The following is a 13,993-nucleotide window of genomic DNA, read 5'->3' on the forward strand; positions in this document are numbered from 1 at the left end:
TCCCTCCCCCCTCAACACCCGAACCCTCCCTCCTATCGCCATGCACCGCCTTCGACCCTTGCTCCTACCTCCCATCCCCTCCCCTCATGGCTGCTTCTCTCCCGCTTTCGGCTGCACGTCACACACACACACACACACACACACACACACACACACACAACCTGCCTCCCCCTTCCGCCTCCCCAGCTTCCTCCTTCAGCCTTGGCCGCTCATCCCAAGCCTGTGACACAGAGAGAGAGAGAGAGAGAGAGAGAGAGAGAGAGAGAGAGAGAGAGAGAGAGAGAGCCCTGCTGCTGCAGCCACACCCTGCTTGTGTGTGAGAGAGTGTAAGAGAGAGAGAGGGAGGTCGGCTACACTGCCCAAGCCAGCCGTCTCGTCGCCCTCAAAACAGGCTTCTCGAGCCACCTGGCGCTATTGGCAAGACACCAACCTGCCGCCAAAACAAAAAATTATACCCCCCAAGCCACCTGGCGCTATTGGCAAGACACCAACCTGCCGCCAAAACAAAAAATTATACCCCCCAAGCCAAAGCATCCGAACTAGATACCACTTAAAAACTGCTTTTTCCAGAATTGGCCCTGGTAGTCATCTTCTCATCTCTTGCTATGACTCGCTACATTTGTAGTGGTTTAACGTGAGACGGTCCTTAGGAATCAGGAATAGCGAAGAGTTGGGACGCTGCCATTGTTACAATGTAATGTAATCTTACCAACATCCATTTTACGCAGTGTTACCCTCACAATATTTGATTCATCAAAACACCCGCCAAATTTCCTCATCGGGAAGAGCAGAGAGTGGAACTGATCTGTGCGTGATGCGTACCGTCTTCTCTGCGAGGTGCCCTCTTCGCAGATTAGGCACGTACGATCACCTTGCAGAAGAGTATGTGCTGAGGATCGGGCTCATTTGAAGCCAGCTTAACGATTAGGATAGACCTTCCTGCGAGCTTTTCTGTCAGGGTTTCTGTTCATCCGGCACCCCTGTGTTTTGGGTTTGTTTGGGCCAGCGAGGATAGCCTTAAAATTTGCGAGCTTATCCGGCCGGCTCTTGTTTGACTATGCTAAATTTAAAGCTTTCCGCAGAAGGTTTGGTGAGCAACTCACCTTGCGCCTAAGAAACGCCATTTTTCCAGAAACTGAGGTTGCGCAAGAGTTAAGGCTACGTTTCTGGACAATTCAACACTTGTTGCCAGCCGCTAACGTTGCTTTCACACAAGGAGGGCAGTTGTTCCCTCATCAGATCATCTTGTCAGCTGGACCCCGAGGTTTAACAATGTCTGACACTCCAAGAAGTCGGAGGGGAGTAAATGGTGGATCATCACGTGCAGGGATAGATCCATCTCATTTGGGTGCTCCCTCTCCTGTGAGAAGGGACCCTTATGATGTTCTGGGTGTGTCCAAAGATGCCTCGGATGAGCAAATCAAGTCTGCCTACCGGCGGCTTGCTCTCAAGTAAGTACGGTGAGCTATGCTGTGAACATCTGCCTTACCACCATCAATAAGGGGTGCTGCAAGTTTCAAGTTATGCTTTTCTTTAGGGCACTAAATTTCTGTTCCAGCATATTTTAGCGCACACAGCTTTATGTGGCAATTCCCATGGGTTACACGGCTCGGTTCCAGTAGTTATGCTTGTCACAATATACTTAAGGCAGAATAGCTTGCTACTTATCTCGTCAGTCTTCTGCTGGAAACTGAAAAACTAGACTACGTATTATCAGCTCAAGAGAGAGTAAGCTCATTCTTTTGGTGCATTTATGCTGTTTTTTTTGTGTGTTCGTGCCTCCTAGTTATTCCCTGCGCTTGTCCATAGTAATTTTTGCCATTTAAAACAGGTATTGTTTCTGGTATTCTGTGGATTTGAAGGATTTTCCACATTGTTTTGCATAAACATGATAGCAGTATACATTCAGTTTCCTCTATTACATTTTTCCTTTTTGCTATCAACTAGAAACACTTTTTCCATTGCACTGTTTACTAGATACAACTTTCTACTTGGGCTAGTAGCATGAGAAAAGTGATCAGAGATGCTCAAATGACAATGATCTAGAAGAAAGACAACTTACATTGGAAGATGTAGGTCAAAGACACCAGAAATTTAGTGCTTGCTGAAACAGAAATGCCAAACAACATAGGTCAAATGATCTAGAAGATGTACCAGAAAGACAACTTACATAGGAAGAGGTTGGTCAAAGACACCAGAGATTTAGTGCTTGCTGGAACAGAAATGCCAAACAACAAACAAGGCCATGTGAAAGGATGGAAATTCTTTAGTGTGCATGTAAGATCGGTGAATAGAATCTGCTATTTGAGATGAACAGTGTCAACCAATGAATGTTTGGGGCCTCAAGGGTGAAGGGGCAGGGGGTTTTGACAAACCATGAGTATGCGCCTATGATTTTAGGAAGATTCCCTCTTTGTGTTATGTGCAGCGAAAGTGATTGATGGTGAACGCTCAGTATGAGTGCTCAGTGCGTATTCAAGGTTCCTTTTACTGAACGAGAGTTCCTTTTACTTCATGAGAGATGTGCAAAAACTAGAGAGAAGCGAGAGTGATTGATTTTGAGAGAGAGAGAGAGAGAGAGAGAGAGAGAGAGAGAGAGAGAGAGAGAGAGAGAGAGAGAGAGAGAGAGAGAGAGAGAGAGAAAGAAAGCTTTATTTACGTCTTCTAAACGCCGAAGTCGGCCTATGAGACAAATCAATGTACATCTAGTGGTAGTCCGGGTGTCCGGAAAAGAAAATACTGAAAATAAAATGCTGAAATGAAAGCTAATCTAGAACCGGGATGTGCAGTGTGGTGGTATGATGGTAATATGTGGTGGTATGGGTATATACGGCTCTGGCACCGCAGATACTCACCATATGAATATATGGTTGTAGCAGAAAATGACTACCTCGTGCTGAGTGAAAGTAAAAGTGTGAGGGCATACCCGTATCAGAGCTGGCTAGTAGTGTGTAATGGGTGATGGGTATAAAAAGTGGTACATGGGGGGGAGGGGCTGAAAAACCTGATGTAGGTGGGTGCTCCAATGTGTGGTGGAGCGGGCCCTCTCCAGCGGTTGCTCATGAAGTGTACGGATCCTCAGTATATCCTGCTGGTATAGACGGGGCCGTCGGTATCCTGACTCCCGAGGTCGGCGTCGTGCTCGCTGTGCCTCTGTCTGCTCGAGTGTCAGCCCATTCGTAGTCGGCGGTGTGGGATCCCCTGAAGTCATTCTCTGGAAAAACTGAGTGATCGTCTGTTGAACACCTCCAGTGTCATGTGGTCGAGGTCGTGTAGACTCCTCACGTATGTGGAGTGCTCCTATGATGAAATGGCCCACATGAGTCTGGTCTCTCCTCCTCATGCATGTCTGGAGAGTGCCCTCAATCCCAAATCTTTGTCTAAGCTCTGAGTAAGCTGGGCATCGTAGCATGAAGTGCTCCTCCGTCTCCACCTCTGTCTGACACACTGGGTAAGTCCGGTTGTAACCGGCCTGTTCAATCCAAAAAGGGCGGTAGACTTTACTTTAAACCTTGATTTAGCTTTCACCCATTATTAGTCGTCTATTTTACCTGTACTTTCAAGACACAACAAAGGGGGAGAGGGATACAAGCTGCTAGATTGCACCTGTATGAGTAGACAGACACCAGATTGGCCCCTAACTTAGGCGCCCCTTTCGGTATTTCTTTATTGTTCAAAAGAAGGAATAAACGATGTGGTTCCTACAAGCTGCCCCGCACAAACTCGGCTGAATTTCCACTGTTCCAACGCGATTTTGACAGCATAACTGTACTAGAACCCTTCACAGTCAGTAGTCCCACGCATTGACTGACTTTCCCGACGCATACGGGCACTTTGCAAAACCTGGCGAGAATCTGCAGCACGCTGAATTCTCTGTTTTCAGCCCTGAAAATACGCCAGATCGCCTGTACAGCGGTCCCCTTGCGTCCCCGAACCTCCTGGGGGTATTAGGGTCCGTTTAGGGCCAAAACCCTAAACCTGCAAAAATACACAGCAGGCTGTAATTCACTGTTTCGGGCTCCGTTTCGCGTGCCGGTCGCATCCCTAGCAAGTCCTCGAGCTCCCGCACCTGTAGGGCTACTTGCCCTTTGAATCGGACGAGATTTCTGGCGTGAAACCTCTCCGAATTCACCTGTACCTGCGGGGGGATTAGCCACTAGCTAATCCAGTACCTGTGCAAGAGGCTCTTGCCTCGGCAATCGCGCATGAACCCACACAACTGTACATTGGTCAAATGAAGAGCCCACTAGTGGGGCATAACATACTGCCAAAGGGGAGAGGGAGGGCAGTGCGTAGCGTGCAGGGCATCACTCCTGGCACCGCACTGTGCATAAGAGGGAAAGCAAGCACTCCATAGCTCTTAACCTGTGACAGGAACTTGCAGAATGAGCCTCCCAACTATAAATCACGTTTTTGCCTTCTCTATAAGTAGTAAACTGGCCTCAGAGTGCCAAGTGTCACTCATTTGTGCATTTTCCCGCTTTAGACCCTCGGGTCTAAAAATATCTCACCTGCAGCCTCTGTTGACTTGGCCACAGAGTAACAAAATGATCCCCATGTCAAACTGCACGTAATGACGCGAAGACATTTTCAGGTCCCAAAATAGCAGTTTCCTAAATTTTAGGAGATGCTTCCATTGTACCAGTCTAGGTCATCCGACCCTCTTTGTACACTGTGGCCACATCCAGAACTGAAATGTAGCCTCTGTAGCAAAGGATTCCACTTTGGCTAGTCAATGACCCCACTTGGCTAACCATAGTCCTTGTCCAACCTTAGTGCTCTCTTGCCCTCAGGCCTGGACTCCCTCTGGACAGTTCCACACTAGCTATGCAATGCAGGGCAGTTAGATTTCCCGAGGGGTGTTTCCAAAAAGTGAAAGTAAATAGATAATAAGAAAGAAATCAACAAAAAGGATAGATAGTAGTCACACGTTGGTGACATACCCCCCTCTTGAAATCTCAAACGTCCTCGTTTGCATCTATGTCGTTCATGCTCCTAGTCAACACTGATGTATTCAACACCTGTTGACACATGTACGACACATACATGCTCATTGTCAACCCTGGTGTATTCAACACCTCGTCGACTCATGTATTGCTTGCGTGTGAACCCTGTCCCAATGACATAGTGGTAGCTTCGCACTCTGCCATTGCTTTGAGTCACTAACTTTCCAATGACAAAATGGTAGCTGCACATTTTGCCACTGTCTTATAGTACACGTTGGATCCCGTAACACTTTCGAGCATACCCAAACCGACAGTTTAAGAATGCAGTTACACATGTACTCTTGAATAGAAGCAATCACTGTATCCTTGACAAACTGACAAGAAATACTCACTTCTATAGCACTAACCAAACTTTTGGACATTCCATAAGAGCAATTGCCAAACTGACAATCTGTAGAGCTCTAACATTCATGTAACAGGTATTTCATTTGAGCTCACTTTAAATACCATGTACATCATTTGTTCCAGAAGCCATTGTCACACTGACAATCCATGTAGCTTTGAAACTCAAGGGGTCAAGGTAGGTTGCAAATCGAAGGCTTCCAGGTAAAGTGATAACACAGTTGGTGACTCTGCAAGTTCACCTTCTTCCATCCACTTAGCATCCATTGGTGGATAGTTTCTGAACTTTACCAAGTAACGCCTAGCAACCTTGCCTTTCACTTTCCTTTCTTTGTGTGCCAAAATCTGTTCCGGGACCAAGATCTCGTCAAGTTCCTCGACTTCTGGCTGATCTTCAGCTGGCATATCTTCTGGCACATCACCCACATAGGGTCTGAGAAGACTCACATGAAACGCATTGTGAATCTTCCAACTGTCATGCAATTTCAGCCTATATGCAACATCACTAATTATGTCGCACACTTGAAAAGGCCCATAGTAACGCATGCTGAGCTTTGGAAACAGTCTTTCCTTGCCCTTCATCTTCTTTAACCTTGCCTTTTCAAAGCGTAAAAGCACCCAATCACCAAGTGAATATACCACTTCACGACGGTGACGATCAGCTGCTTTCTTTTGCTTTGCCTGAGTCCTTTCTAAGGCCACTTTGACCTTCTTGTACATTTCATCCATGTCCTGAACATACTTATCTGCTTCAAATATCTTGTCCTTTGTATGCAGTATGGGAGGAACTTTCTTGCCACCTTCAACTATCTCAAAGGGTGCCTTGCCAGTTGATGAATGCACTGTATTATTGTATATGCATACTCCACCAATGGCAAATACTGCTCCCACTTTCCTTTATGCTCTGACACATAACACTTCAGCAGATCTAGGACAGTAGAATTTGCCTCTTCTGACTGCCCATCTGTTTGAGGATGAAATGACGAAGAGAATTTAAGCGTGGTGCCCATATTCTCAAACAAGCCTCTCCAGAACAAACTTGTCATGCGTGGATCACGGTCGCTAACAATCGACTATGGCATGCCATGATACTTGAAAATATTGCTCATAAACAAGCGTGCCATCTGATCTGGCTTTATCTTCTTCCTGACAGGAATAAAATGAGCCTGTTTGCTGAATCTGCAAATAATGGTCCAAATACCATCGTTTCCTGTCTGCGTTCTCGAAAGATCAAAGATAAAATCCATAGCAATACTTTCCCATGGTTTATCTGGAATAGGTAGTGGTTGCAATAACCCTGGTGCCTTTTGCCTGTCAAACTTGACCTTTTGGCATATTAGGCATTCTCGCACAAAGGCATCCACATCCCTTCTCAATGTAGGCCAATAGAAGAATGTCTCTACCGCTTTAACTGTAGCATCGATACCACGATGCCCTGCATACGGTGGGACATGACTCTCTTCCATAACTTTGCGTCGCAATGGCTTTGTGACACACAATCTGCCATGCATCATCATGAACCCGTCTTTAAGAAGATAGTGTTCATGACGTTGTCCATCCATTAGTTGCTCGAAGACCCTTGCAAAATCTTCATCATTTGCATACTGTTCTCTCATATCATCAAGTTCATGATGATAAGGAATTGACACAGCTGAAATTTGTGGCTTCCTTGACAAGGCATCAGCCACAACGTTCTTCTTGCCTTCCACATGCACAATCTGAAAATGGAACATGGACAAGATATTTGCCCATCGCATATGCTTCTCAGATAACTTTGTCTGTGTCAAGAAGTATCGCAAGGTCTGATGGTCCGTTTGGACAACGAAATCTGCACCTAGCAGGTAGTGTTTCCAACTTAAGAGCGCATGAATCACAGCCAGTACTCTTTCTCATAGACCTGCATGGTCATCTCTGGCCCTTGCAAAATTCTGCTCTCATAGGCTACTACCCTGCCATCTTGCATTAGCACTGCACCAATGCTACTACCACAGGCATCACACTGGACCACACATGACTTCCTAAGATCTGGCAACACAATGACTGGATCTGAAGTCATCTTCTCCTTTAAGAGATTAAAAGCTGAAATCTCTTTCTGTGTCCATCTAAAGGTGACTGCCTTCTTTTGAAGAGCAATCTCAGCGAAATTTCGGATAAACCTTCTGTAATAGGAGCATAGTCCCAAAAAGCTTCGGACATCATGCACCGTCTTCAAATTTGGCCATGACTTGATCGCTTCAACTTTTGCAGGATCCATTCTGACACCATCCTTTGAGACAATGTGTCCCAGAAAGTGAATCTCTTCCAGAAAGAACTCACTTTTCTTTGCATTGATGAGCAACCTATGACTGCGTAGCTCTTTGAACACAATGGCCAAGTGATGCCAATGCTCCTCTTCAATCTTTGAGTAGACTATCATGCCATCAAAGAATGTACCAACAAACTGCTGGTGTGCACGGAAAATTCTGTCCATCATCCTATTGAACGTAGCAGGAGCATTTGTGAGACCAGAGGGCATCACTAAAAATTCGTAAAGGCCAAACGTTGTTCTAAAAGCAGTCTTGTGCACATCCTCTGATCTAATGCGGATCTGATGATACCCACTCTTTAGATCTATCCTGCTAAACATAGCTGCTCCTTCTAATTTGTCCATAATATCATCAATTCTAGGTATAGGGAACCTATTCTTGATGGTATTCTTGTTCAGTGCACGGTAGTCGATGCACATACGCCATGAGCCATCCTTTTTTTGCACCAACAATACTGGAGAACAAAATGGAGATGAACTGGGCTGAATCAGCCCTTTTTCTAACAGCTCCTGTACTTGGCCCATTATCTCTTTCTGCTGAGCCGCACTAACCCTGTACGGAGGCTTATTTGGTGGGCTACTGCCTGGCACCAAATCTATCGCATGGTCCTCGGGTCTCTCTGGCGGTAATTGAGACGGTAATGAATCGGAAAAACAGTCACTATACTGTTGTAAAAACATTGACCTTTCTTTATCTAGCACAGATAAATTTGATTCATCACAATCTGACACTTCTCGTGCAAAAACCAAGTACGCAGAAAGATGCTTTTTCATTACAGAAGTAATAGCAGAAGCTGATACAGTAGGAATAGACTCCCCTTTAAGCTTTACATCTAGAATGTGAGTCTTTCCCCTGCTCTGTACAGTGATCTTTTTGTTGTAGGCATCCATGATTCCCTGTACACGAAACAACCAAGGAATACCTAACAACACATCACATCCGTCCAGTGGCATGATGTAAAATTCTTCAGCATCTACATAGGACTGGATATGTAGACGCAACTTTCCAATGATGGGTGTCACAGCCTCTGTATGGCCAGGACATGCCAAACCTGCCTCTGCTGTATACCCCATCTCTTCAGGTCTGATTCCCAACTTTGAAGCCAATTCTGGGGAAATAAAGTTGGCTTTGGCACCTGGATCAAAGAAGATAAGCACTGTTTGATCCCTAACCTTTCCCCATGCTCTGCAAAGCTCACTTGCATCTGAATTTGGCTTGTCGCCCACCATATCTGGCACTAGACCAGCCATGGGCTTCTTTCCTTTCCTGTCCTCCTTGTCTTCAGAATCAGCTGGCCTTTTCTTTGTAGGACAGTTGTAAGCAATGTGGCCAGGCTGCTCACATATAAAGCATTTATTCTCTGTCCTCAGGACCTTCTTTTGCTCTTCTGACTCGCGAGGAAAACGTCTTTTCCATTTCTTTGGTGGTCCTTTTTCTGATTCAGCCGTAGCTTTGTCTTTCCCTATGTTGGCTGACTCCGGAGTCCCTTTAGGAGCCTCATTGGGAACGTGCTTCTTGGCTGAATTTTTCTTGCCTGATCCTGCCTTGACGCCAGTGTTAAATTCACAATCTTCTCCCTTGAGCAAACCATTGCCAGTGTTTGCTACCTCGATGAGTTGCGTCAAAGTAGTGACTTTTGTCTTCGTGCAGTATTTTCTCAATCCTTTGGGTAGGCCACAACAGTATTTTTCAATCTGTTCTGTCAATGGCACAAACCTATAGGAAGTTACTGGAAGTAGAGCTTTCCAAAACTTCCGATTGTAATCATCCAGATTTCTACAAGTGGCAGCATTTAGCTGGTGCCATTCTGTCTGGGGTTGCCTGGGGCTTATCCATGTCGTCTCAATGTAAATATGCGAAATCTCCTGCCTGATGATCCTATTCCTCTCCTGATGAGTGAGAGTATAAGTAGGTGCATGGATGTCATACTGGAGGGGTGGTAGTCAATCTATATCAAGCCCATGTCTAGTGAACCACTCGTTGGTCTGTGCATACCAAGAAGAGGCATCTCCCGCCAGTGCCATAGACTGTGATGTGTGTAGTGCTCGTTAGGCAATGAGGTCCCTATCCATACTCTGTAATCTATATAACAAGCAAACCGTCTGAAACAGTGCCTATACTAGCATAGGTGGGACTGCTAGCTCTGCTCTGACTATATCATGTGGAATGGACGGCTTGCTGCGGATCATCCTGGAGATCATGAGTACTTGTGGGCGCTCTATCAAAGGCCAGATCGAGTCTGCCAAGCCAGGTCCCCATATGGCTGCCCCATACTGAAGAGCCGGTGTAACCAAAGTGTCAAAAAACCACCCCTTCGTACGGGGCTCCTGAAAGTGTGCCTGGTGGCACTATCTCTCCATCTGTGCGAGTGCGGAGTACCCCTTGGTTAGTTTGTCTCTGGCTGCCTGTGTCATGGAAAAGGCCCATGATGCCGTGGTAAAAGTCACCCCCAAGTAGACATATGAGCCTACAACCTCGATACTACCCCCTGCTGCTATGAAAGAGCTCTCTCGTCTGATTCGTGGTGATCTATGAAAGATGTGAACCTTGGTTTTCCCAAGGTTCACTGAGAGCCCTCGCTGCGCACAAAAGTCATCAAGCCCAAGTAGATGCTGACGCAGCCCCTCTGTTGACTCTGATATGAGTACAATATCATCGGCATATAATAGTATATGGACTGTGGTGCCACCCATCTCCACCCCATCACCTCCTCTATGCTGAATAAAATCCACTATCTCATCAATGTAGAGCCCAAAGAGTGTAGGGGAGAGTGGACATCCTTGTTTCACACCAATGGTGCTAAACTAGGTCTCTGTAGTGCCTCCTGGACATCGTACTCGCCCACATACCTGCTCATAAAGTGTATATATGCCCCATATCATGTCCTCCTCAAGCCCAAGTGAGAGTAGTCGCCTGAAGAGTCGCTCACGTGGCACCATATCAAATGCTTTGTGAAAGTCCACAAAGCAACAGTAAAGCCTCCTCTTCCTCACTCATGCCTGGTCGATCAAGCAGCGTAGCGTGAAGATATGATCGATGGTAGAGTATGTGCGAGGGAACCCAGCCTGTCCTGCAGGTCGGATGCCTGCTGCCTCTGCTCTGGTGCTAAGCTCCTCCTCTAAAACCGCGCCATAGAGCTTGGCCAACATGTAGCCAATCATAATAGTCCTGTATGTGTTGGGATCCATGGTGTCTCCAGACTTGTGTATAGGTACAATGATGTGCTGTGTCCACGAGTCTGGAAATCCCTCCACAAGTGCGCGGTTAAAGAGATGAGCTATGAAAGGTGCCAAGGTCTCTCTCCCATAAATCAGATGCTCGGCCTGTAGCTCGGTCTGGTCTCGAGCTCTACCATGCTGTAGATGCCGGACGGCTCGAGCTACCATCTCTGATGTGAAGAAGGACGAAGTGGTGGGGCGTGGTCCCTGTGGGCAGGGGTATTGGTGGCTGTCCTGGTATCTGGTAAAGGTCCTCTGCATAGCGGTACCATGTGTGCGGGTCCTTGATCGATGTCGGTGGCCTGCGCTCGCGGATGTGGCGCCATGCCTCTGCACTATCTTGGCTCATGAGCAAGTGATATAAGTCCCAGTACTGCTGCTCCTCCCATTCCCGCTTTTTACGGCGGGTGAGAGACTGCATCTAGCGCTGAGCCTGGCGGTGTGCGAGTACCCCGCGGGCCTCATCCTCTTTGAGCTGACGTCGTAATGCTCTGCAATCATCGTCATACCAGCTGTTCTGTGGCATGGAACCTGTGCGGGGTGCATGTGTGCGTGTGTGGTGAGGGAAGCTCTGAATGGCAAATGTGTGAATCATGGAGGTAAGATCTGATGTGAGTGATTCTAGGGGGGCATGTGGGTCGAGAGATAGGAGATGTGTGCGGAGATGGTGTGCATAGACATGAGAGAGCTCGTGTGTAAAATGAATAGTGGTATGTGGCTTTGTGAGTGGGGTGGCTGTGTGTGACAAATGGGAGGTGAGTGTGAGAGTTGAGGAAAGTGTGGTCTGTGCCGATAGGACGTCTCCCAACACTGAAAGATCGGAGAAGCTGGCCCCCCAGAAGACTCCCAAGAATGTAGTCGACAGTACTCTCTCCCCCCCCGTGAGGGAAGCAAGTGAGCCTACTCGAATCTGGCCACCTCTGCATCCCGTTATAAATAACGAGATAATGTTGGCTACCAAGCTCCAATAGGTGATTGCCGTACCCGGTGGTATCCTGCCCTGAGTCTGCTGACAGTCTGCTAATCCCCATCTCCTCTGGGTCTAAACTGCTCATAATCTCTGGGTGGTCCATATCATAGAGCTCGCACTGCCTGGTCTCGGTGCGCCCGTTGAAGTCTCCCATAAGGAAGACCTCTCCGAGTGCTGAGTAGCGGAGTATGTCATCTGAGAGTGGTGTATAAGGGGAATCCCCCTCCCGTGCGTGCCCATCAGTGCTCGCATATGAGGAGCCTCGTGGTGGAAAGTAGCAAATGGCGATATAGACCCAATGCTCGCGGTCTATCTCCAGGCGTACCCATAGAAAACGCGCCTCCTCATCTCGGCTCACAATCTGTATATGATTGCTGATGGAACGGCGAAATAATATGGCCACCCCACCGGATCCTCGTGAAGTGCCGCGGCGAGTGGTAGCTCGAAATACTGACTCCCATCTGAAGCCTGCAATGGCTGGTAGCCCCCTTTCAGGGCTCTCATGGGTCTCAGTGATGCAAATGAAGTCGTGGTCCTCTATAAGCTTCTCCAGTCTGTCGAGGCGAGTCCACAATGACCCATTGCAGTTCCACACTGCTCCTCTGAGAGAGAGAGAGGTTGCTAAATTGGCTTTATCTTACAGAAAAATAATTCTAAATGAATTATTGGATTTATAAGTGAGAGGGTTTTCTCGCTTGGAACACCAAGGAAAAATAATTCTAAATGAATTATTGGAATTTTAAGTGAGAGGGCTTTTCTCACTGGAGACATCCGAGTACAGAGTATTCCTAGTGCGTCATTCAAAGTAATGACGGGAGCACTGAGAACGGGAATATCTGTAAGGCCACCAGGAACGTGTACTTTTGATGCGTCACATCGGATGGGTGACAGGGAGCATCGGAAAGAAGTATCCGACCATCTGGGAACGGACATCTCTGATGCGTCATAGGATGGGTGACATAGAGCATCGTGAAGGAGATTGTATCGTAAGTTCGGTAGGAAAGGACTAGGTGATGGGTATTCTTGATGCGTAACAAGGTGGGTGACGGGTGCATCGGAAAGGGAATATCCATAGTTGGGAGGAAATTCCGAACTGTGTTAGAATTGTGCACAAGGAAAAAGCAAGCACTTGAATGAAGATGGGTTCAAAGGAAACTTTGAGGAAAAACAGATGCTTTCTGAGAAAGTGGGATTGCTTTTCGGGAAAGCAAATGCTTTCCTGCGAGGAAGTCTATGTCTGCATTGCAACTGTGCATGTGATTGCATCCAGGGACGCCTGGGAAGTGCTGTGAAAGCATTGTTTTTAACTTATAAGGTTTTATTGAGTTTTTGGGCAGGTTCAGACTATTTTTAAAATACGCCGGCCGTCCACTTAATAAGTGGGCAGCCATTTGATAAATAAGGCAACAGATCAGCCATCGTTTTCTCTCTCTCTTTTTCTGGCAGAACAACGATTTTTTTTTTTCCGAAAAAAAAAACAAAAACCAGCCGCGATCTCTACGCGAGTAGCTATTTGTGCTCGTGGATAGGAGCTATAAAAGCATCACATGCCCTCACTCAGAGGGGAGGACCAATCTTTGCAATGAGGAGATGTTGCAACAAATTTCAGTCGTAAAGAAGACGTTGTAGGTGATGCCCATGGCTGCCCCAAGTGTACCAGATGTTGCCAAGACCCAGTGCGCGAGTTCCCTCGCGAAGAAGTGCCTACGGAGCGTGTTTCCATCGCGACAAGCCGCTGTTTTTCTCTGATTTCAGCCCCTAAACGTCGTAGACGGGGCTGATTTATGAGAAGGAACCACAGAACACACCTCTTTTGTGTGTGGGATTGGAAGAGAGGATTTTCTATGGAGAGATCTCTTCCGGGGAATTGCTTTTTCGAGAACCGAGTTGCGTTATGAGCGTCGCGACTTTGAAGGTACGATTTTTTTTAATGTTATGATCTCTAAGTATTTGACTGCAGGTGTACTTCCTCTTCATGAGGGAGTAGGAGCAGAGGAAGGCATGAGCCTCTGCAGGATAAAAGCGCTCTGAGGAACTAGAGCCAGATCAGCCCAAGGGTTTCGTACCCAAGTTTGGGAAGCAGATCCACGGATTGAAGAGAGGTAGACTCTCGAGATGTGATCCGGAAGTTGAAATTCCCAAGGAACGTGG

General features: G+C 46.9%; 1 protein-coding gene across 2 annotated transcripts in view; it reads left to right on the top strand.

Moving 5' to 3' along the window:
- The first annotated feature begins 647 nt into the window (after window positions 1-647).
- Window positions 648-13,993, top strand: part of LOC147426854 (chaperone protein dnaJ 15-like) — an 81,066-nt gene continuing 67,720 nt past the window's right edge. Inside the window, exon 1 of one of the 2 annotated variants that reach the window (XM_086498010.1) lies at window positions 648-1,451. In XM_086498010.1, coding sequence (XP_086354136.1) covers window positions 1,273-1,451 — 179 coding nt within the window. In that variant the 5' untranslated portion in view covers window positions 648-1,272. The remainder of the gene's footprint in view (window positions 1,452-13,993) is intronic. The other variant, XM_086498009.1, reaches the window with a different exon arrangement.

The sequence above is a fragment of the Adiantum capillus-veneris genome, chromosome 24 (genome assembly GCF_014529385.1).
Source record: "Adiantum capillus-veneris isolate H3 chromosome 24, ASM1452938v2, whole genome shotgun sequence".
Lineage (NCBI taxonomy): Eukaryota > Viridiplantae > Streptophyta > Polypodiopsida > Polypodiales > Pteridaceae > Adiantum > Adiantum capillus-veneris.